This window comes from Sciurus vulgaris (assembly GCF_902686455.1).
Source record: "Sciurus vulgaris genome assembly, chromosome: 7".
Lineage (NCBI taxonomy): Eukaryota > Metazoa > Chordata > Mammalia > Rodentia > Sciuridae > Sciurus > Sciurus vulgaris.
In genome coordinates, this window is record NC_136467.1 from 156,524,291 (window position 1) to 156,549,526 (window position 25,236).

At 40.9% G+C, this 25,236-nt stretch overlaps 2 protein-coding genes across 2 annotated transcripts in view; one reads left to right on the forward strand and one right to left on the reverse strand.

Moving 5' to 3' along the window:
• Nucleotides 1–25,236, reverse strand: part of LOC306667001 (putative vomeronasal receptor-like protein 4) — a gene marked incomplete at its 5' end in the record, with an annotated part of 178,812 nt that overhangs the window by 40,761 nt on the left and 112,815 nt on the right. The window lies entirely within an intron of this gene.
• On the forward strand, nt 4,458–5,351 carry LOC306666564 (vomeronasal type-1 receptor 4-like; the record flags this gene model as incomplete). Its single annotated transcript, XM_079148730.1, has 1 exon — nt 4,458–5,351. One exon carries the CDS (start codon nt 4,458–4,460, stop codon nt 5,349–5,351), a length of 894 nt encoding a protein of 297 aa, XP_079004856.1.

The window sequence follows — 25,236 nt, forward strand, 5'->3', positions numbered from 1 at the left end:
GGAGGACACTTCCACAAGAGCCTGTCTTTGCAGAATTCTGTGTAGACCCAGCAAAAGATGGAGTGTTAATAGAGATCAAGTAGAAGAGAATCTGTACAATTTCCTGCAGTAACAGTAGCAGGTAGAGAGAAACAATCCTGTTTTAGGGACCAAATATTGAAAAGAAGTGTTTGGCAAAATGCTTCCTCATGAGAAAGCAGATTCACAAAAGCTCTTATTGGTTCCTTGTAGGTACACCAACATGGGCTCATCTACCTGACCACACTCGCATGCAGTGCCCTGTGCTCCCTGCAGGCCCACCGCTCCTCTCTCCATACTCTCCTGCCTCCCCTGTTCCCTCCCCTCCTCTGCTCCTCTTCCTTCTGTCTATTTGTTCAGTTGGTGCTGCATAGATGCACACAAACATGAAACCCACTCTGGTACACTCACATGAGCGCATGGTGTAAGTACATGAAGTTCTTTCCACGGTTCCTCCTCGTCCCATCCTTCTCACTTCCCTACTCCTTCCTCTACTCCGTGGATAGGTTTTCTATTTTTGTTGGATCTGCCCAGCCCATTCCCCCTAATTTTCCTCCAGTTTCCCCAAATGAAAGGCAATATTCAACCCCTCACTTTCTGAGTGTGGGTATTTCTTATAGCCTGATGTTCTGCAGTTCCACCCATCTCAGACAATGGGATGCTTTCACTCTTCTTCATGGCTGAGTAGAACTCCATTGTGTCCATACACCACATTTTCTTCACCCATTCATCTGCTGGTGGAAGTCTGGGATAGTTCCATAACTTGGCCATTGTGCATTGTGCTGCTATAAACCTTGATGCACTTGAATCATTATAGTATGCTAATTTTACTTTTTTTTGAATAAATACCAAGGAAGCAGGTAGATTTTTAAGCAAGGTTCACCCTGCTTTACTGGATGGTTGTCCTAAATTTTAGTCCCACCAAAAATGTATGAAAGTGCCTGTTTTGTCACGTCTTTGACAGAATCTACTACTATTTGTATTTTTGATTAAAGACATTCTAACTGAGATGAAATCCCCTGTACTTCAGATTTGCATTTCCATGGTGGCAGGTATTTAAGGTATTTTGAAGGGGAGAATGTGGGTGCATCTAGCCATTGTGTCCAACTTGTTTAATGTACGAGTTATAAAGAAATCCTATGGCAATGTCCTTGATCTGCCAATGTGCACAGGTGGAGAAAAGTGATTCCTGTCCTGCCCAGGTGCTGGTTGGGGCTTGCTCTGAGAGCAGAGTCCCCAGTGCTGGTCATCACATGCCACATCCCTGTGCATTGGGAAGCCCTTGAATGTGAGGGAGGTGACCCTCTGTGTCACAGAAGCTGGTCATATTCTGGTTCAGTTGTGGGCCTCTGGGAAGGTGAAGGGAAGGCCGAGACATGGGAACTCAGATACAGGAACTTGACTGATTGATAATTTTCTCTCTGCACAAACTTCTATTAAAATAATTAAGCCCCAATTGAGCCTGGCATGACTTGTGAGCCCAACAAATGCAGTAATTGTGGAGGGAGAGGGAAGTCGTCCTTCAGGGACTGAGGTTCTGCAGGGCTTTGCTTCCCCCTGACAGGTGTCAGCAGTGACACCTGGAGTCCTGGTGGTGGTTCATGGGAGGCAGGAGTTCCACAAAGCCAGAGGGTACAAATGGGACCCAGAAAGCGACATCTTGTTCAAATAACCAACTCAGAGCTTGTCTGCAGCACACCAAGGTGAGTGGACTGAGAGTTGTGGCTTTCTCAAGCTGCCAGGTGACATTTCCTCAGTAGCACACATATCACTCTCTGACTGAGCAAGGGGGTTGCTGAGAGGGCCTGGGCCTCAGGACCTTCCCTCTTCTGGTACCTACAGGTGTGCTCCTGGGCCAGGAAGGTGAAGGGCCGTTACAGCAGACATCCCTCAGCTGAGGCAGAGCAGCTTTGACCCTGTGTCAGGGTCAGGATTCTTCAGAGAGCTCAGTGGTGGGTCCTGAGGAAGGAAAGTTAGAAGCTTTGTCTGCTTTTAGAGAAGCTCAGTGTCTTCAGTCTCCATGCTGTCCTGCAATAACTGTGAGCACTCATGGCTCACATAAGATTTCTGCATATGGTTTTTGTTTTATTATTGGGATTCCAAGATGCAATTTTTCTCTAGCATTATGTTTTAGGTCCCTAATGCAGTGTGTTTAATGAGAAGGCATTCTTTCTGCATCATTTATAAACTGTTCTCACATATAACATTATAACATAATGATAAGTCAAATTCATTCTTTATATGCAAGTTTGTTGGAGTGTCTACTAAAAGCAATTAGGATTTAAAATCAAAGTTCCTCTTTGTGAATTCCAGTTTGTTGTCAGTTTGCTTGTATTAAAATTCCAGAGAATTTTCTTTAAGTTTAGTTCAGTATCATGCAGGAGGGACCAACAATCTCATATTAATCTTGGAACGATTTACCCTGGATGGATGCATGTACCTTCTTAGCCATTGGCTGCTATCTCCAGGTGGGGGATGATACATCTCTCTGAATGCAAGACCTTCCTTTTAGAACCATTTACTATGTAATTCCAAAATCGATCTGAGATTACACCAGTCTCTTCTCTGAAATTCTTCATTTCATTTTGTCAGAGTGAAAGAGAAGGAAGTTAAATGTCTCAGAAGTGCCTCACAAATTTTATTCAGAGCTGAGTAGTTTGGGCAGGTGGAATGGGATAAAAATATGAGAAAAACTAGAAATGGTCAAGAAACATGAACATGTTGGCCAAGTCCTCAGGCCCATGATGTTCCTGAATCCAGTCCTTATAATCCTTGACTTCCTAGTTGAAACTGCTGTGCCTGGATCATTAAAACTTGTATAATAAGGCATTACCCAGTAGATATTAGAATTTTGTGCTGTTTATTTTAAGGCATTGGTACAGTTTTATTCCCCCCATTTGTTAGTGCAGGAAACAGAGTTGGAAAGGGAATCATGATTCTTCCTGAATTCAAGGGCTACATGGTACTAAACCCGAGAATAACCTGTATTCCTGCCCTTCAAGTTCCCAGGGACATTGAGCGGAGGAATGTAAAGTGATTCTTTAATGAGCAGCAGGAGCTGTGGGGAAGTGAGGAACTGCATTCCACATACACTGATACATGCAAATCCTAGGTTTCTTTCAACATCATTTGTTCTGGAAAAAATGACCACATTTGACATAAGTTCTTAGGTGATATTTGAGACTAAAAAGTAGGAACCTGTCCAGGACTGCATGAAAATGAGCTGTAGTGTTTAAACTTCCCAGCAGCCCAGTAGTTGTGTAGGTGGGAAAATAGACAATTGGAGCAGGCTGCAGAGTTGGCTGAAGTTATTATTTCCCCCAAGGTTCTCAAGGGCTGTAAAATGCTTTCATGACCCTACTGAGTTATTTCATTCATGACAAGTGGCCCCAAATGTAGTTTTCTACAAGGAGAATTTACTGGGGAGTCTTAAATCATACACTGCCATCCTCTGGGTACAGACCACAGCAGGAGGTCATTCCTCCTGCCCGGCTCCTTTGAGAACAGCACCCCATGCAGAACTGACCCTTGCTTACTTGGAGACCCTGAGGTCATCAGTGAGAGCTCAGCCCTCTGCTGAAGACCCTGTCAGAGCAGCGTTCCACGGCTCTCTGGCCTCCCTCACTTGCTGTGTCCTGTCTATATCTGATTTTCTCAGGACTGGATTCTGCCTGCCTTTGACTGGCTTGGTTTTTCCTGTTGGATTCCATCTGTAAAGGCTGAGTTCAATGTCACCCTGAGGACTACAGGGACTCTCTGAGTATTAGTAAGCAGTGAAGCCAGAGTCACGCTGGTGTGCAGGAGAACACAGAAGGGAAGCTCTCGTCATCAAAGGTGGAAAACTCTGAGCAAAAAGCAAACCTCCAATTGTGCTGACCAAAATGAGAGAAAGGGACACTGAACAAAGCAGGAATTTGAACTGTGGCTGAACTTACATTTGTTAAGACATTGAAGCAACTGGATTTTACAAATGCCTGTGCATGTGTTGTCAAGAAGAGAGGCCAAGCACGATCCTGGACTTTTGCAATCCAAAAATGAGCATATATAGAATGAAATAAAAAAGATAGCGAGCAATCTGACTGGGGGAGGGCAGGGTTAATGTGTCCATGCTGAGGTTGACCATGGATGGGATGTTAAGGATTTGGTCAAGCAGCTTGGTATTATTTGCAAGGAGCCTGAAAAATTCTGGGACACAAATTTAGATTTTTGAATAATAGCCCTCCAGATAGTATTGAAAGTAGATAGATTCATCCTTAAATGGCTAAAGAACATGAAATAAATATTTGTACACATTCTTCACCAGTGCATATATTCTGATTTTTTTGATACTCTAGAAATTTCTGTTATAAAATATTTCTTTATATAAAATATCACCATTATTCTTTCTTTCGTTAAAAAGATGTTTGGTACAAATAAGTTTTTCTGCCTACAACTAAGAAATGGTTTTGTATCTTGTCAAGGGAATAATGTTTGTGCTTCTAACAGGACTTGGCGTCGTGGGGAACATCTTTATTCTTATGAACTATATGTGCTTTTTTAGAAGCACCATGAAATCTACATACCTTATTCTCATCCATTTGGCTTTTACAAATATTTTAACTCTTCTTACAGGAGGAATGCCAAGGACAATATCCAGTTTGGGGTTGAGGAACCTCATAGATGACATAGCCTGTAAGACTGTGATTTACCTCAATAGGGTGGCCCGTGGCCTGTCCATCAGCACCACCAGTCTCCTCACGGTGGTCCAGGCCATCACCATCAGTCCCCGAACCTCCAGGTGGAGGAGGCTGCAGCCCAGGTCTGCATGGAACATCCTTCCCTTGCTGCTCTTCTTCTGGATTCTCAATGCCTTGATAAGCATGAACTTACCATTTTATATAAAAAACATCAACAGAATGAACACATCACAAATTATTAGCAATTATAACTACTGCTATTTTCAATCACAAAACTGGATTATTAGATGGCTTTTTATTGTTCTTATGGTCCTTCGAGATGCTGTGTTCCAGGGTGTCATGGGCTGGGCCAGTGGCTACATGGTGTTTCTCCTCCACAAGCACCACCAGCAAGTCCTCTACCTGCAGACCTCCAAGCTCCTTTACAAAACTCCCCCTGAGATGAAGGCTGCTCAAAGTGTTCTCCTTCTGATGCTCTGTTTTCTCTCCTTTTATTGGACAGATTGTTTTATGGCTTTATATATGACTTTCTCCTTAGAGAAGCATTTCATAGAAGTAAGTGCTCTAGAATTCGTGGACCTAGGTTATGCAATCCTGAGTCCTTTTTTGCTGATTCACAGGGATGGACACCTGACTAAATGTTGGCCTGCTCAGTGAGAGAGAAAGACATTGATCTAGAAAAGTCCTATTTCATTGATCTTTTCAGTAAGTAAGTTTAAAGCCATTCTTAGTTTTTTATTGCTGTATGTGATGAAGTAAGGGTAGTTGAATCTCCTAGGGGCACGTCTCCATACCGCCAGCCTATGACAGTGCTATGACAGATGTCATAGGAAGCTGGTTATGTGTGCTTCTTCTGTCTCTTATTTCCATGCATGTATTCGTACTTTTTTGTCTCATAAACCTCAACATCTGTTGATATGTATTGATGTGTAGAGTGTGTTTATTCATGATTAATAGAAAATATACTTAAAAATAGAATGGAATAGTATACAAATTGGATGTCATCTACATTATAAAATCCAGAAGAATAAAGAGACTTAAGATGAAGTTGTCTTATTTGATGGAAATATGGAGATATGATAAAACAATTTAGTTTTATTTCTGTATTTCTAACTCACATTTTAAAAGCATTTTTCTCCAATTAATGAGAAATTGGTTTGGTCATATTTCATGACTTGTTTCAAGTGCACACTGGTTAGAGTCTATACCCTGCTTGGCTTTGTTGACCTTCTTTACATCATACTATGATTTGTAATTAAATGAGCTTAATTTTCACTTTTCTTAAATAGAACCAAAACCTATGTTCACATAGAATACACCAATATGGCAAAAATGTAATTGATTAAGTCATTTAAAATACTATTGATGGTGTTGATGCATTGATAATATTTCCTCCAAGACGTCAGAGTGGAGGCAGAGGCCCTTCCCTCCATAGCCACATTGTCCTCTGTATCTTTCCCATGACTCTGTTTATGTTTGAAAGTTTGAAATCTCTAGTAAGAAATGGTGAAGACCTTTCCTTTGTGGTTTCTTTTTTAGTATATTAACATGGGTTTAAAGTACCATATTGATGTTATTATGTCATACTCCAAAATTAGGGTTTATCCACTTGATATAATAGTGGTGTCCTTGAAGATAAAGTATGTACTATTTTCGTCCTTCTACATTTTTCTGTGGAGCTGTTTCCTAAAATGTAGCATAGAGAACAAGAGAAAGCAAGCCATCACCCAACAGGTGATCACCATTGGACTCGAGGGCAAGGAGTGCAAATCCCACAGTGCCACCAGGAATAAATGACATGTAAAGGAGGAATCGTGAGGATTAGGTGACTGAGCATTAACAACACACAAGTGTCTAGAAGAGTGAGAAGATGGCTCATGACTGTTGGAAACGATTTTTCAAGGTTTGGATTTTATTTTCCCTACATAAATATAACTCTTCTTCACTCTAAAATGTGGGAATTGAGAAAATAAAAGTGCATCTGAAATCATGATTAGAAAATAATTGAAAAGCATTATGCACAAGATAAATATTGTTGCACACATGTGGAGTGGGAGAGAGGAGAGGAATGAGAAACACCGGCCATTGAAACACACTACCGTGACTGTAGCACACAGGTTTCTTCGATTTCTCAAAGACATATAGGTCATTTTTAAAAGCAGTAAAATGTAAACAGTGAGATAAATCTGCATCAGTTTTGCTTTAGAAAGATTACACAATATTCATAGTAGAGATGACTAAATATTCTACTAATTTTCGTGAGATAAAGCTCTACATAGAGAAACCCAAAAACCTTATTGTATGAAATTGACACAGCAGCGTTTACACACAGACCTGTAGTTGCTAAAAATTTTAAAAAAATATATTTTGAAAGCAACAAGAAGAATACACCAAGTAAAAGTCATCGACAATTTCTAATAGATAGTGGATTTTGGACAAGAGATCTTGGGCCTCAGACAGATTCACTGATCTTGAACCTAGTGAATCACTCCACTTATTGGTGGATGCAGAAACATTTTGGGTCTCCAACAAATATTGTCAGTTCATGACCAGTGTCAGTGAATGGCTGAAATGTCTGGTGGTTCCCTCGTTCCCATGACCAGTCTTTCTGCTAAGTGCATGCAGGTCTGTCTGGGGAAGAGCAGGAGGAACGGGTCAGTGTGCTCTGGCAGGACAGCAGGGCTCCTCATGAGGGGCTGCATGTCCACCACACAGGGAGCTCTGCTTATGCATCCTGGCTCCAGGAAGGGATTAAATGAGGGGACGTGGGACCCCTTCTGGAGATTCAAGTCAAATTGCCACTCACAATAGTTGGTGTTTCAGTACTTCTACAGATACAGAAAGAACTGTGCACAACTCCCATATATTTCATTTCTAAAGACATGATAATCAATTGATCAATGCCAATGCTCTTTCTGGATCTCACAGTTCTGATTATTTTCCATTAGGGTAAACATAACCACTGTCCCTTAGGGAATCAATCAGTGCCACCATATGGCACATGTGACTTTTGGATCTGATGGTCCTCTTTGTATTTAAAGATTTTAGTTCATTGCTGGCATTTCTCAATTTGATGATGAATTCATGGCAAAGACAAAACAGAGTTCATCTAGAATGCTGAGCTATCCTCTGAATTTCTTCAGCTAATGATATTGGTAACACTATATACCCACAGGCAGAGTATGATATTGGGCCCTAATTTAAAACTGTATAGAAAACTGTATTCAAAGTCGAGCAAAGATTTAGATATATAACTGAAATTTTAGAATGCAATACAGGGAAAAACTCCTTGACTTTGTTCAGTGAGTTTTTGAATAAGACTTCCAATCAGAAAAAATATAAAAGAAACTATGCAGTGGCACTAGGTCAAACTAAATCCATTCTGCACACAAAGCAGACACTCAACACATTGGAAAGCAGGAATGGGAAGAGAACAACATTTGAAATCCCTATGACTAGTACAGTTTTACTGTCCAAATTATTTAAGACACTTACATGGGAAGATAGGCAAAAATCCCAAAATTAAGCAGTTTATAAATGGGCAAGGGACTTGAAAAATATTTTCCAGAGAAGACATGTAAATGTTCAAAAAGTATGTGAGCAGGTGCTCTCCATCCCTAACCATCAGGAAACTGCAGATCAAATTCAGAAGACACACATCGCACCTGATAGATTGGTTCTTAGCCAGGAGAGAAGAAATAATAAGTGTTAGGGAGGATCAGAAGAAAAAGCAATTATGGATATGGAATTGTCACTCTGGATATATATGTGCCCTGTTACTGAGATCAAGGTTCTTTTTCCACTATGAGAAGTATATGGACATTCCTCACACAATTAAAAGCATAGTGTAATCTATCTTAAGCCAAGGAATGAAGCAGGAGGCCTTACCCTATGCCAGAACTCAAAATATACTACAGCGCTGTAGGAATTTATTCTGCATGTTATTGGCATAAAACAGACACAAAAACTTGTAGCATTTGAGAAGAATCAGGAGCCTAGAAATAGCTCATGCATCTACGGTCATCTAATAAATGTACTCTGAAAGTTCATTAGAGAAGGGAGAGTGTTCTCAATGAAGTGGTCCTGGAAAAACTGCACATCCATTGCAGAAGAATGTCTGTAGACTCTTGTCTCTTACAAACTACAAAGTGTATTACAATGGATTAAACTCTTAAATGCAAGACCTGAATCAACCAAAGTAGTAGAGGGAAATAAGGGGAAAGACTTAGGAGACTGTAAAATTCAAGGATTTTGGACAAGTCATTAAAATGACATGAAACACAAAAAAGTACAAAGAGGATTATATTGAACTAAAAATACTCTGATCAGGAAAAGTAAAGAATAAACAAGAGTGATGAGACTAACTACCTAGTTGTTGAATGTATTTGGGAATTTTTTTTTTATCTCATAGGGTGTTTATTTTCATTATATACAAAAGAAACTAAAACACTCAGTAGCAGGAGCTGTTGGTGGGAGACTGTTTGTCAGTACAGACAATATCTTGTATTGGAGTCCAAGAAATGTAAACAAACATGCAAAACAGAATCCAATAACAAAACACACAAATTCCAGAACAAGAACAAAGACCCTTATTTAATAAGGCCAATAAGGCTAGGGATACATTTCTCAGAAGACAACATAAAATAGTCAAGCTCAGTAATTATCAGGGTATTGCAAAGCAAGCCTCAATGCCACTGGAAAGGCCACTGTTAAAAAGAGAAAGGAGGTTCTGGAGGGGATGTGGCAGAAAGAACCTTCACACACTGTATTTGGGAAGACAAATAAGTACTGGCGTTATAAAAACTGTGGGAGAATCCAAAACACATTATCAATACGACTAACACATGATCCAGTCATCCCACCTTGAGTTTAAATCCGAAGGGCATGAAGTCAGCATGTCCAGGAGACACCTGCAATCCTATGTTCACTGCAGTTAAAACGGCACAGAGAGGCAAGCACACAAGTTCTTCCTCACAGGTGGAATAGGAAACTGATCTCACAGAGGTGGAGAGCAGGTGGTGAGCACCAGAAGACTGGGTAGGGAGGTCCAGGAAAAGTGGGTAAATAGTGTGTTACAGTGTATAGGAGCAAGGAGTTCTGTGCACTGAGATTCAGCAGCATCAACTGATAATGGAAACAGTGTATATTTCAGAGAGCTAGAGGAGGAGAGTTTCTGTGTTTTAGCAGAAAAAAGATATTCATCAGAGAAAATATTTGACTTTGGGGTTTTGAGATTGATTTATCTCACTTAGCATGATTATCTCAATAACTAAATAGAACAAACCATAAAAAAAGTTAAGAAAAGATATATTTGAGGTTGTGTGTGCATGTGTGTGTGTGTCCCTTCCTTTGAATATTATTAAATACATATGTTTACAGAAACATCTCATAGCAACCCATAAATATGTGGAAATTAGTGTCAATTAAATAAAGACCACTGAAAAGAAAGCTGTCATATAACTAATTAGAAAAAGAAAGTAATCACTGAAACACTATCACTCATTATAAAACCCATTATGAGAAGCTGAAATGTAATGGGGCCCTTGGAGATGGACTGAGTGTTGCATTGTGAGATTGGCATGAAGTTCAGGGCCAGAGTTGGAAAGCTCTGGTGTAATCGGAGCTCATGTCAGGCAATGCAGGAGTGCTCAGAGCTGTGTCTGTGAAGACATGATTGGATCAGAATTGGACCATGAGGCTCTAATCCCCTCAGTGTATTAGTTCACTTGATAGATGACAAGGTCCTACTGGCTGGTAACTACAGGCAGGTGGTGTGGGGCACCTAGAAGTAGGGCCCTGGGGGAGCAACTGTGGGACTGTATCTGACCCTGGTTCCTTCTAGTCTTCTGTGTCTCCTTCCCTGCTGCCATGAGCTGAGCAGTTCTTCTCTGCCTCCCCGGCGTTTCTGCCTAGGAGTCAGCAGACCATGGGTACAACTCTGAAGCCATGGGCCAAAATGAAACCTTCCTCCTCTTGGGGGTGTAGAGAAAAATGGAGTCTTGTTTAAGAGTGCTTTCAAAAAGTGAAATCAGGGCAAGGAGTAAACAACTTGCATGAGAAACTTAGAGGTCTGGCAGTGCCCCTGTTCAAGGACAGATAAGCTCTCTGTTCTGAGAACATTAAAAAAATAATAACTTAAAGACATCTGGTTTCTGCTCTCAAGGCCTGGCTCCTGGCCAGATCCAGGTCTGGAGACCAAATGTACCGATGGCACTGAGCCCAGTGGCTCCAGACAATAACGTTATATGTTTACTCTGGTGTATTTAAGAGAGATGAGAAGAACTCAAAGGTGACAAGACTGCTTTCTTTGGCTATGTATGCTGCAAAATGCTCAAGATGTCTCTCTGGAGCTGAGTTCGTATGCTACCTGGGATGGTTTTCCTTTTGTGCATACTTTATATGTCTTAATAAATACTATCTTTTCCTATACGGCTTGTGGTGGTACATTCAGTGGATTGACCTATATAAATTATAAGTCTGTGCACAGCAATGGAAAATTTGTTCCCAGACAGGTACACATGCAATGCAGCATCTCAGGAGCCTGAAGCAGGAGGAATAACAGCTCACAGAAACCTGGCAATTCAGTAGAAGCAGACACAAGGAAAGGAAAAACAGGACTGGTGATGTGACTCAATGATAGAATCACTCTGGAGTCAATTCTCAGTGACACAAAAATAAGGAAATACATAGAAATTTAAAAACATGAATTAAAACACAAAACTTTATGACTCTAACCTGCCTTGTCATTTAAATTGGTCACAGTGATGAAAGGTTCCTAAATCCGGATTCTTTCTTTACAAAGTTAATGGTAGTAAGTTTTTGTGGTTAGTTTTCACCACAGCTAATTGGAAAGAATCTGTGAGCCCCCCTTGTGAGAGACAAAGAGTGTAGAAAAGACATACACAATTATTCTGTATGTACAACTGACCAAGTGTGTACAATTTGATTACATGCAGTGGAAAGATGTCATCCTTACCTCTGCCCACATGAAAAAGCAAGTGAGTGCCCAAGACAAGCAGCACAGTCACAGGAAGAGGCTGCAGAGCCCACGAGATGATGCAGAACTGCCCACATCCTGACCCCACCTGAGCTGCCCTGGCCAGTGTGCCCAGTTCTGGTGACTTGGGTTCTCAAGTCTCAAAGGAGCTGTGAAGAGCCCCTGGCACACAGCATGATTTAGAGAATCTCACACGGGCTTCTTTCACCAGCCTGGGATGTCAGGAGAGGCGTCAGATCAAGTCCCAGACGGGGCTCTTCCCTGACTCTTCCTCCTGCTCTCTTACCTTGATGGTTTCTCTCTCACTGAACCCAGGCAGCATAATATCATGTATGGAAAGGAGCAGTGAAGAAAGTTGCGGATGAAAACAGCACTTGTGTGCCTGCAAATAAAACATGTCCTTGGCTTCTAGAGCGATGTACCTGCAGGACTGTGCAGTCAGTGAAGTTGCTGTGTTTTCCAGCTATACGCTGACTGCCTTCGCTCTGTCTTGTGCGCAAGGATGGAGAAAAACTCATTTACAGTTCACAGGGAATGTTGTTTTGAAAAAAAATTGATTTAATCTCTGGCACAATGCACTCAGTTGCTGTCCCCACCTGGAAAAACCTGTGATCTCCACTGTCATTCTCCAAGTTCCATCTGTCCTTCACACAGGACAGACAGGAGAGCCAAATGGAGGCAGTGTGAATATCCATGCTCACATTTTCCAAGACCTGGATGGTGCCACTAGTCTCTGCATCCTCCAGGGGTGGTAACTTTCTTCTTCATAATTTTCCTAGGTAGAAGCAGTTGTTTTCTAAGATCTCTGTCTTGGTAAGTATGGTATAACCTAATTATTTTACTTACTATTCTGTTTTTTAGTGACTTTAGGACTGTAGTTGTACTGGCTATTTTTGGATATATATGACAATAGGATTCATGTGACATAATCATAACAGCATGGACCGTAATATGTTGTAATTGAGACCCCAGGACCTCCCTTTTACCTTCCCCTCTTCTGAACGTTCTGCTATTTACTTAGAGTTTTTTTAAATTAGCATGTTGTGTAAGCTAATCCAAATTCAGGTGAAGGGATAAAAAATGAGTAGAAAAATGATCCATGGAGGAGACAAATGGGAAGAAGGGAAGGGAGGAGGGATGGGATAGCGAAAGACAGGGGAATGAACTGGACCTAAGTGTCCCACGGACGTGTATGATTATACCACGTGAATCACGTAGATTTTCATTCCATAGCGGCAAACATTCTAATGCGAATATTTAGGTGGAGTTCTCTCATGGGCTTAATTGTGAATCTTTTTTCCAAAAAGATAGGAGAGAAACACAGATAGGGAGAAGTTCAGGGTCAACAATGTTTGTGGATGGGTAAGTTTGACGATGCTCCTGAACACCTACAAAGAAGGTACTTTGGCCAATAAGACAAAAAGTGATCTGCAGGTTTAATGTCATGACTATAAATGAGCAAAGGCGTTTTTCACAGTACTAGGGAACATAGTCCAAAGATGTACATGGAAGAGGAGAAGGCCCAGAATAGCCAGGCGACCCTGAGCAACAAGAGCAGTGCTGGAGGTATCAATACCACACCTCGAGTTTTCCTACACAGCAATAGTCACAAAACAGCATGGTATTGATGTAAAAGACAGGAAGACCAAAAGAATTGAATAGAAGAAAATGAGACAAGTTCACACAGGTACAGTCATCTGAGCTCTGACAAAGGTGCCAAAATTGTATGTTGGAGGAAAGGCAGTGTTTTAAATAGAAGGTGCTGGGCACACTGGATACCCATATGTAGAAGGCAGAAGTTGGATACCTGTTCCTCACCCTGAGAAAATGTCAACTTGAAAGTTACCAGAAAACTAAAAATGACAACTAAGAACTGCAACTCTATCAGAGACACAGCAGAACATTCAAAATACAGACCCAGGCACCAACCTCCTTAATAAGTCTCCTAAAGCTCAGGAAAATACCAAGTCAGGCATGGCTGTGCACCCTTGTAAGTCCAGTGACAGGAGAGGCTAAGGTAGAAGGATCCCATATTCAAAGCCAGCACCAGCCATTTTGTGAGACTCTAAGCAACTTAGACCCGGACACAAAATATAAAATAAAAAGCTCTGTGGTGAGACTTAGTGGTTGAACACTCTGGGGTAGAATTCCTGGTACAAAAAAGAAAAAAAAAATACAAAGAAACAAAGAAAACCAAGAATCTGTAATTGATGTGGCATCAAATGAGAAACTTTTGCACAGCAAACTAAATAGGTAAAAGTGTGGAAAGGCAGTCTATGATATGGGAGAAAATGTTTGCTACACACACTTGTAGCAGAATATTAATATCTATAATGTGTACAACTGGACACACAGAAAAAATTCAACCCAGCCTTCAATAAAACTACCACCAAATAAATGAAAGACTTAACAATCCCAAAAAAAAAAAAAAAATCCAGTCAGTAAAAGGATAAGAGATCTGAACAAATATTTCTCAAAGAAGAAATAAAAGTGGTTAGGAAATTTATGTGAAAATGTTTAACATCCCTAACAATTAGGGAAATAATCACACTACACTATAATTTTATCTCTCCTAAGAACACACAACATCAGGAATACAAAGCATAATAATTGCTGGTGAGGATGTGGGGAAGTGCACTTATACATTGTTGGTGGGACTGCAAATTAGTACAACCACTCTAGAAAGCAGTGTGGAGAGTCCTTGTAAGACGAAGAATGGAACAAACACATGACCCAGCTACCCCAATCCTGGGTATTGTTCAAAACAACTAAAATCACCTTAATATAGAGATACATGCAAATCAGTGTTTTGAGAGGTGCTAATTCACAATAGTCAAATGATGGAACCAACATAAGTGTCCAAAAACACGTGAAAGTATCAAGAAAATGTGAAATACATGGCCAAGTGAGCATTGTTCTGCCATAAAAAAATAAAACTTTGTCATTTGCTGGTGCATGGATGGAGCTGAAAGCATCAAGCCTGGAGATATAAGAATTAGCAATACTTGATAAATGTGAGTTACTATTAATATTAAACAAGGAATACATAGGAAGTGCTCCTAAATCTTAGCTAGTTTTACTAATATTCCCTTTCTAAATAATTTTGTGCTTTTAACATTTTTCTAAGTATTTAATAAATATGCAATACACACTTTTTAGATAGGATGAATTTTGACAAATAAAAAAAAAGGAAGTCAGATTCTAGGTCAACATGGTGAAGATTTGTATTGAATATGATCCATGCAGTGAATTTTCCTCTTGTACTGCTTTCATAGTGTCACAGAGATTTTGATATGTTGTATCATCATTCTCATTGACCTCTAAGAATTTATGTACTTCCCCCCTGATGTCTTTTGTTACTTATGCATCATTCAATAGTGTATTATTTAATTTCCAGGTGTTGGAGTACTTTCTGGGTTTTTTTCTTTTTGTCATTGATTTCTAATTTCGTTCCATTATGATCTGATAGAATACAAGGTATTATGTCTATCTTTTTTTATTTGCTAAGATTAACTTTGTGGCATAACATATAGTCTATTTTAAAGAATAATTCTTGTGCTGCTGAGAAGAAAGTGTATTTGCTCATATATGGGTGGAATATTATATATATTATATATATATATATATATATATATGTCTGTTAAGTCTAAATCATGAATTCTGTTATTGACACCTATGGTTTCTTTGTTCAATTTTTGTTTGGAAGATCTGTCCAATGGTGAGAGAGGTGTGTTAAAGTCACCTAATATTATTGAGTTTTGGTCTATTTGGTTTCTGGAATTGAGAAGGATTTGTTTGACATACATGGATGAGCCACTGTTCGGGACATAGATATTTATGATTGTTATGTCTTCCTGATTTATGCTTCCCTTAAGCAGTATGAAATGTCCTTCTTTATTCCTTCTGACTAACTTTGGCTTGAAGTCCACATTATCTCATATGAGGATGGATACTCCAGCTTTTTTGCTGAGTCCATGTTCATGGTATGTTTTTCCCATCCTTTCACCTTTACTCTGTGGGTATCTTTTTCTATGAGATGAATCTCTTGAAGGCAGCATATTGTTGGGTTTTTCTTTTTAATCCACTCTGCCAATATATATCTTTTGATTGATGAGTTTAGGCCATTGATGTTCAGGGTTGTTATTGAGATATGATTTGTATTCCTGGTCATTTTGGCTTATTTTTGGTTTTTAACTTGACTTGGTTTCTCCTTTATTTGGCTATTCCTTTAGGGTAGTTCCTCCCTTTGTTCACTTACATGGTATTGTCTTTAAATTTCTTTCTCATGGAATATTTTGCTGAGAATGTTCTGTAGTGTCAGCTTTGTATTTGTAAATTCTTTTATTTTGTCATCAAATCTGAAGGTAAGTTTTGCTGGGTATAAGATTATTGGTTGGCATCCATTTTCTTTCAGAGTTTGAAAAATGCTGTTCTAGGCCCTTATACCTTTTATGCTCTGGGTTTTGTAATGTGGTGATATCTATATTGGTTTCCCCATGAATGTAAGTTGATATTTTTCTCTCAGCCTTTAAAATTCTATCTTTATTTTGTATACTAGGTATTTTCTTTATAATGTGGCTTGGTGTGGGTCTGTTGTAATTTGGTACATCTGGTGTCCTATAAGCCTCTTGTATTTGATTTTCCATTTCATTCTTCAGATTTGGAAAATTTTCTGATATTATTTTATTCAATAGATTGTTCTTTCATTTGGTTTGTTTCTCTGTGCCTTCCTCAATCCCAATAATTCTTAAATTTGGTCTTTTCATGATATCCCATAATTTTGGGAGGTTCCATTCATGATTTCTTACCATCTTCTCTGTTTGCTCAACTTTGTTTTCAAGATTAAATATTTTGTCTTCAATGTCTGAGGTTCTGTCTTCCAGGTGTTCTAGCCTATTCGTGATGCTTTCTATGAAGTTTTTAATCTGGCTTATTGTTTCCTTCATTTCAAGAATTTCTGTTTTTTTTTTTTTCAGAGTATCTATCTCTTTATTGAAATGATCTTTTGCTTCCTGCATTTGCTCTTTTAACTGTTGATTGGTGTGATCATTCAATGCCTGCATTTGCTTTCTTATGTCATCATTTGCTTCTCTGATCATTTTAATTACGTACATGCTGAACTCCCTTTCTGACATTTCTTCTGCCATGCTGTCATTGGATTTTACTGATGCAGCATCTAGGTTTGTTTGGGACACTTTCTTCCCTTGCTTTCTCATATTGTTCAGGTATCTTCCCTTCTAGGAGGGCAATCTGAGGTATTGCAGTCTCCCCCCGATAGATTTATAGTGTCCCTACGGGTTTCCAATACCTCACCTGGAAGTGAGAGATCAACATTAGCAGCACACCATACAAACAATATGCATCCTTAACTCAAATAGTCCCTATTAAGAATATTAGCCATATTGTCTTAATAAACAGAGGTTATGAGTTTATTATCTACAGCTTAGCCAATAGGTGTTGAATAAGGGTCACAATTTCTAAAGGTGGACAAAGAGGATGGGGAGGGGTGTAGTATACAACGTTAATGAGATAAGAAGTGTGTCTATAGAGGTACTATGTCATAGGAGTAGTGAAAGAGGAAATAAAAGAAATTGGTTGTTAGCATGTGCAAAGGGAGAGTCTCCAAGGAGACAGATAAGAGGAAAATAAAGAGGATGAGAAAAATATTAATAAAGGAAAAGAAATATCCAAATAATAGTTGGTATCACAGAAATAATTGGAATATTACCATTAATAAAAGATTCTACAATAAAACTACACAGTACTGTTCAAACCTCATAGTATTCAATAGCCTGATATCTTGAAGGAAATTGATAATACAGTGACCCTAAAAGGAGGCTGCCCCTCTGGGGATGGTGGCCTCCAGGTGGGGTATAATTCCTGCTAGTGGGCAGAGGCTCCTCCACGTGTGGACAGATGGTCAATGGCCGCACGGGTGCTAGACTGCGGGCTGGGTTTGGGCTTGTCTGGGCCTGGTATCCCGGGACTGCCTCCCCCTCTCTGGGCCTGCCTCCTCCTCTCTTGGCCTGCTTCCCCTGGATAGATTCTCATGGATATTTCCAAATAATTAATTAAATAGGACCTCTTGCTGGATACTTAGGTATTTTTATAAAGTAAGTTGTGATTTTTTTATACTTTAGTTCTTGAATGAGAATGTGTATTGAAGAATTAGGTCCTAGAAATGGAGTTCCTGAGTCAAAGGTGGATGCTTTAGTAATTTTGGCAGGTCTTAGCCAAACAGTCTCACTGCCCTTACTCCTGGAAGCCTGGTGGTGAAAGATCCTGGTACCCACAGTCGCCGCCACTTCCTGAAGTGTCAGGATGGAAAGAGGAGCTGCTGGTCACCAGGTTTGCTGTTGGAGAATATTTGCTCATTTTTTAATCTAGTCTTGCTTGAGTTTTTTAAATACAAAGCTTAGCAAAACTTAAAATCTTCCAATTTTCTTACTAGAGAGATAAAAGACATTTTCCCATACCTTACTGAGCACCATTCAAGTAGACATCCACGTCTGTGATTCAGCACAAACGGGCTGAGGATCGCAAGGCCAAGGGAGAGAAAATCTTGAACAGTTACTGTTACTGAATCATTATTTAGGGAAACAATAGAATAAAAGACAAAACGATCTGTCCAATAGAAGAAGAGAAAACAGCATCAGAAGGAGAGCACTTTGAGCACCTTCATCTCAGGGGGAGTTCTGTAGAGGAGCTTGGAGGTCTCAGGTAGAGGACATGCTGGTGGTGCCTGTGGAGGAGGAAGACCATGTGGCCACTGGCCCAGCCCATGACACCCTGGAGCACAGCATCTCGAAGGACCATGAGAGCAATAAAATTCCATCCAATTATCCAGATTTCAGGCAGAAAATAACAGTAGTTGTCACTTTTGCTAGTTTCCGATGTGTTCATGCTGATGATATTTTTGATGTAAAATGGTAAGTTCGTGCTTATGAAGGAATTGAGAATCCAGAAGAAGAGCAAAAAGGGAAAAATGTGCCAGGCAGACCTGAGCCGTAGCCTTCTCCACCTGGAGGCTCTGGGACTGAGGTGACGGCCTGGACCACTGTGAGGAGACTGGTGGCCGGCAATCCTCTGCTGGTAACCAACAGTTTTACAGCCTATATCATGTTGGAAGTTTCTCAAACCAAAGGCTGCTGTGCTCTTTGGCATTCAAAGAGAAGTGCATGAGAATAAGGTGAACTGATTTCTTCTCAGAACCCACTAAGAAAATAAACATGTAATTCACAAAGATGGAAATACTTCCCACAGTGACAAATCCAGTTTGAAAGAGGAACACTGCTAGCTTGGTCGTGTTTAAAACCATTTGTAATTTTATGGGCAGAAACATTTTAGATCTTTGAAATCCTTCCTGAGTAAAACATCAGCACACTGATAGAAACCTGTAAGTACAGTCAGGTCAAGCACATTCCTGCTGTATGAAAGACAGTCATGGTACATACAGTGGGTGAGACCTTTGTCTAAGAAATCTCTTCACTTCAACATGGCAGTCTTTGCCAGACATTCTATACCATAAAGTGGCATTTGTTGAAGAAACAAATATGTGAAGTTGCAAAGCAGACTTTCTATATTTGATTTCCACATCAGCAAAATGGAACTGCTTGTTCAAACTCTTAAATATCTCATGTAGTATAAATCCCAGATCATGTTGAATTCAACTGAAAGTCCCCAGCATGAAAACTCCCCTGTTTTCTACTTCATCTACCATATTCCTATTAGTCAATTCCAAAAGCCACTAATCCTTAACTCTCTCCCTCTGCAAAATTCAACAAACACTCAATATCTTGTGGTTCCAACTCAACACCTCTCATATTTAGCAATATTTGTTTCTCCTATAATACCTCTTCTTTGGTTCACTATATTTGCCTAATTTTGATTAATAACTACTCCAGAGTCACCTCCCATGTCCAGTTTGTATCTCTAATCCATGTACCTAAACATCTGAGGATTGTCTTTTAAAGCTCAAACTAGTGATTTCACTCCTTACGAATATTCAGGAGAATTTCCTGACATTAATATCAAATAAGCACATGCTTATACAAATAAGCACCTCAGCTGTCAAAGGCATATCAGACAAAGGCCTCCACAAAGACACCTGCAGCATGAATCAGAATATGGACTGCAGGCAGGAGTCCCCTAGCAGTGACCCCAGGACAGGTCCGAGTCCCCACTCAGTGAACACAGGGTCTCTCAGGGAGGCCTGGAACAGGTCTGGCGTGTTGATATTTAACAAGGGGCATTAGGAGAAGACAAATCACTAGGCGTTGTGGTCATGCGCTGTAGAGATGGGAGTGGCTTATGGAGTAGGAATCCCCAGTGGAGACTGCTATAGCAAGGGGCTGGGGACACGGGGGGAGGTGTCTTCACTCAGAGGGGGTCATGGTGGCCACAGAGCTTCTGCAGAGCCCTGTCTGCAGTCGTCCTAGCAGCCAGATTCACCCACATCTGTCCTCTCCATCTGCGATGAGCAGGGCTGCTTTGACGTTATCACTCCATGTTGGTAGATCTCCTCCCTCCCTCTTACATTTACTTCCTTCTTTTCTCCTTTTCCATTTCTTTCTTCCTTCCTTCCTTCCTTCCTTCCTTCCTATCTTTCTTTCTTTCTTTTTCTTTTTTTCTTTCTTTCTTTCTTTCTTTCTTTCTTTCTTTCTTTCTTTCTTTCTTTCTTTCTTTCTTTCTTTTTCTTTCCCTCTATTTTTCAGTGAGTTATAAGAGTTCTTTAAAACCTGTTGATAAACATGTAGCGGTTGCACTTACTCGTGGGCTGCAGGGAAATCCCAGCAGGTGTGTACCTGTGTACTGGTCAAGATAGGGTAGCTGCCATTCCCCTCTCCTCATCTCTTTCTGATTAGAGACCTCACACTTCTCTCTTTGGTCCTTCAAAGAATATATGGCAGGTCACCAGGGACCACGGCCTCCCCGCTATGCTGTAGAGCAGGGAACTCAGTCCTTCCCTCCAGCTGTTCCAGGGACCTGCTGTCAATCCTCCCTCTCTCCCTTCCCTATCCTACTCAGCCTCTGGAGGTCAGTTCTACCTTCAGATTGATAGGATTCCACTCTTCCAAATGAACCTCTCCACTCTCACCTCTCACTTGGTACTCAGCTCAGACCACGCATAAATGTCCCAGAAGAGAAGAATCCAGGTGTTTGAGTGATCCCCAGAGATTCACATGTTCTGTGTACTTGGGATGCCTTTCCTCAGGGCTCCTCCCCACACCTGCTGCCATCTTCCAGGGCTGCCTTACATGTGTGCCTGTCTTGATGGTCTCCAGCAGCTCCATCTGCATGAACCTTGGCTCAAGCATAGGTTCAGTTCCAGGGAGCCTATGGATACCAGCCTCAGCCTTACAGCCCTGTGTACTCCCTTGACAAGCTAGGAGGCTGAGATCTGCACCGTGCATTCAGCAAAGTAAATAAACAAGACCATGATGGACTAAAGAGTGGCTTTGGAGTAAGAATTGAGAATAACCTGGGTTGGAATGTCAACATGGATTCCTGGATGCCCACTGACTTTATAAAGCACTTCCACGTTGTGGTCACCCAGATTTAGGGCCTCCTTCCCATTTTCCTGGTCGTCTCTTCACCTTGCCACTCTCCAAAGCTCTGCCATGGATGTGAGGGAGCTTTGAGACACCTTCTAAGTCACTGTCTTTTCTTTTGGACTGACTAATGTGAACACCACTGGGTGGCTGGGGTGCCTCTCTGGAATTCCAAATGACTTTTGGAAACTGTTCACAAGGCCATGTTCTGCCTTCAGATGATGCATGATGCCCCGTCTGGGTCTAACCTGATGACTCAGATAGCTGTGCCATCTCAGCCCCAGTTTTCTCTACTAAAAATGAGATTAGTGCTGATGTTCTGTAAGACTAAGTTGGTTGACAGTGAATCAGTCGGATTGAACTAAATCATAATTGACATCAATATGAGGAATTTCCTGAAGAACACCTCTAGTTTTAGACGTACCTGTTTCAAGTGGTGCCCCATCAAACTGGCAGGTGGAGCATGGGCTCCACTCACACCTGTGATGTGCTGTGTCAGAACAGCAGAGCCCACGGGGGTGCAGGAGAGCCCTCCAGGCAGCACCTGCAGAGCAGGCTCACCTGCGCACTGAGGAGGAGACTCGATGGTGAGGACAAAGGTGTCCCTGTGTGAAACCCAGAAAGAGGTGAAGGAGCTCATGCAGGCTGACTCATGGTGGCAGCATGATGCAGTAAGAACACAGCTTCAGTAAAGTTTAAGAGCCAAAGAGCTTCTGTGATGCTCAGGTGCTGAGAGAGGCAGGGAGCTCACCTAGGCCTCGACCCCAGAGCTCTCTGAGGGACTCGGTCCCACACAGGGGAACCAGATGCCAGCCTGGCAGAGCACCTGTGGCACTGCCTTCATCTCTGTACCCGGGTGCACATGTTCACAGACCAGATGAGCCAGTGTCCTGACTGTCACAGACCCTCTCATGTAGCCAAGGAGACAAAGCAAAACTCACACTCTGAGGAAATCTCACAGGGCACCTTGCAGCGGACAAAGGAGGTCGGCCCACTCACCTTGTTGTGCTGCAGACAGGCTCTGCGCTGGTCCTTCTGACAAGGGGCAGCTTCCCAGGTCCTATTTGTACCCTCTGGCTATGTCGAGCCCTTGCCTTCCATGAACCACCACCAGGATCCAGTTGTTACACTTGACACCTGTCAGGGAGAAGCAAAGCCCTGCAGAACCTCAGTCCCTGAAGGAGGACTTTCCCTCCTTCCATGGTGATTGTATTTCTTGGGCTCAGAAGTTTTCTGAGTTGTAATCAGAGTTAATTGCTTTAATAGAACAGTGTCTGGGGACAAAGTGAACAACTAGCTAAGTTGTGTTGGAGATTTCCACAATGTAGCTTTCTCTTTGATTTCAGAGTTTTGCATCTATCATGAAAAGAGCTTCCCTTCTGTGTTCTCCTACACACCAGCGTGACTCTGGCTTCACTGCTTACTAATACTCAGTCCCTGTAGTTCTCAGGGTGACATTTAACTCAGCCTTTACAGATGGAATCCAACAGGAAAAGCCAAGTCAGTCAAAGGCAGGCAGAATCCAGTCTTTTCCCTGAGAAAATCAGATATGGAGAGCACGTAGGCAGGGAGGGTGCCCAGAGAGCCATGGAATGCTGCTCTGCCAGGGTCTTCAGCAGAGGACTGAGCTCCCACTGACGACCTCAGGGTCTCTAAGGAAGCCTGGCCAGTTCTGCATGGGGTGCTGCTCTCAAAGCGGCAGGGCAGGAGGAATGACATCCTGCTCTGGGTTGTGCCCAGAGGAAGGCAGTGTATGAATTAGGATGCCCCAGTAAAACCTCCTTGTAGAAAAGTAGGTTGGGAGCCATTTGCATGAGCAAGGCACTCAGTAGGGTGATGAGGGTGTTTTACAGCCTTGCTGAGCCTTGGGGAGACAGTGACTTCAGTCAACTCTGCAGCTGCTCCAGCTGTCTTTTTTCCCACCTACTCAACAACTGGACTGCTGTGATATTTACAATTCACAGCTCATTTCCATACAATACTGGACAGATTGCTCTCTATTCCTCTTATATTTTCAATCTCAAATATCACCTAAAAACTTATGTCAAATGTGGTCAATTTCTCCAGAACAAAAGAATCAATGATATTTTAAAATATTCGACATGAAATACAGTTCTACACACAAATTGTACTCAAATTTGAGCAACAACTCAGACACAAAACTGAAATTTTCAAATGCCTCAAAGGCAATATAGGGAAACAAGTCTTGACTTTGTTGTTCCCAGTGAGTTTTTGGATATTAAATTCAAAGAAGAAAAAAGAGAAGAAATTATCCAATGGCACTATGCCAAACTAAATATATTCTGTACCCAAAGAAGACACTAAACACACTTAAAAGTCAGCAATGGTGATGAGACCCACATTTGAAATATCTGTAACTAGTATGTAAATAGTATGGTTTTACCTTCTAAATTATGAGAATCACTCACATAGGGGCATAACAAAAAATCCAAGACTAGGCAGGTTATAAATGGGCAAGGGAATTGAAAACCATTTTCCCAAAGAAGACATGCAAATGTACACAAAGTATGTGAGCAGGAGCTCACCATCCCTAACCGTCAGTTCACTGAAAATCAAATTCAGAAGACAACCTCTCACCTGATAGATTGGTTCCTCTATTCTTTGGTGTGTGTGTGTGTGGGTCACCCAAAATTGAACTCATGGACCCTCAACCACTGGGCCACATCCCCAGCTCTATATTTTTGTATTTTATTGAGAGACAGGGTTTCAATGAATTGTTAAGCCTCTTGCTTTTGTTGAGTCTGGCTTTGTGCTCACAAACCTCCTTCTTTAGTCTCACTAACTGCTGAGCTTGGTTAGTTCTCAACTAGGAAAGAAGAATTAAGTAATGTTTTCAAGAACCTGCTTAAAATATTTTTGGATTTGGAAAAGTAACTCTGGATATATATGTGCACTATTGTTGAGACAAATGTTCCTTTTCCATTATGAGAAGTGTACAGATATTCCTCAGAGAATGAAAAGCATAGTCCAATCCACTGTAAGCACAAGGAATGAAATATGAGGCATTGCACTACTTAAGAACTCAAAATATACTACAAAGTTATAGGAATTCAAGCAGCATTATATTGTCATAAAAGCAGAGAGGTACACTAATGAAAAAGAATAGGAACCAAGAAGTAGCTCATGCATCTACAGCTAAGTGAATTTCAACAAAGATGCTCTGACGGTTTATTAGAGAAATAATGAAGTAAGTAAGTTTCTTAGTGAAGTAAGTGGTACCCAGAAAATGCGTATGCACATGCAAGAGAATGTAACTTGATTCTTGTGTCTTGTCAACTATAATATGTATTGAGTGGATTAAATAGTTAAAAGTTAGACCTGAATTAAACAAAGTAGTAGAAGAAAATAAAGAGAAAAACTTAGGACATCATAATACATAAGGTTTTATGGACAAGTCACCAAAATGACAGGAAACAAGAAAAGGGGACAAAGGGGAGTCTATGGAATTACAAATACTCTACGCAAGAAAATAAAAGAATAAACAAGAGTGAAGAGACTAACCACCTTGTAGTTGAACATATTTGCAAATATATCTCATGGGGGATTAGTTTCAGAATATATAAAAGAAACTTAAACCCTCAATAGCAGGAGCTGTTGGTGTAGATTAGTGGTAGACTGTCTGTCAGTACAGGCAGTGTTTTGGGTTGGATCCCAAGAAATGCAAACAAACATGCAAAACAAAAATCAATAAGAAAACACAGAAAAAAATTCCAGAACAAAATCAAAAGGCCCTGATTTCAAAAGGGCAAAAAGCCTAGAGACGCATTTCCCAGAAGACAACTTAAAAGAGTCAAACTCAGTAATTATCAGGGCAATGCAAACCAAGCCTCACTATCACTAGAATGACCACTGTCAAAAAGAGAAAAGACGTTCTGGTAGGGATGTGGCAGAAAGGAAACTTTGCACTCTAGCTGGGAAGGCAAATAAGTAGAGACATCATGAGAACTGTGTGAGAATCCAAAACACATTAACA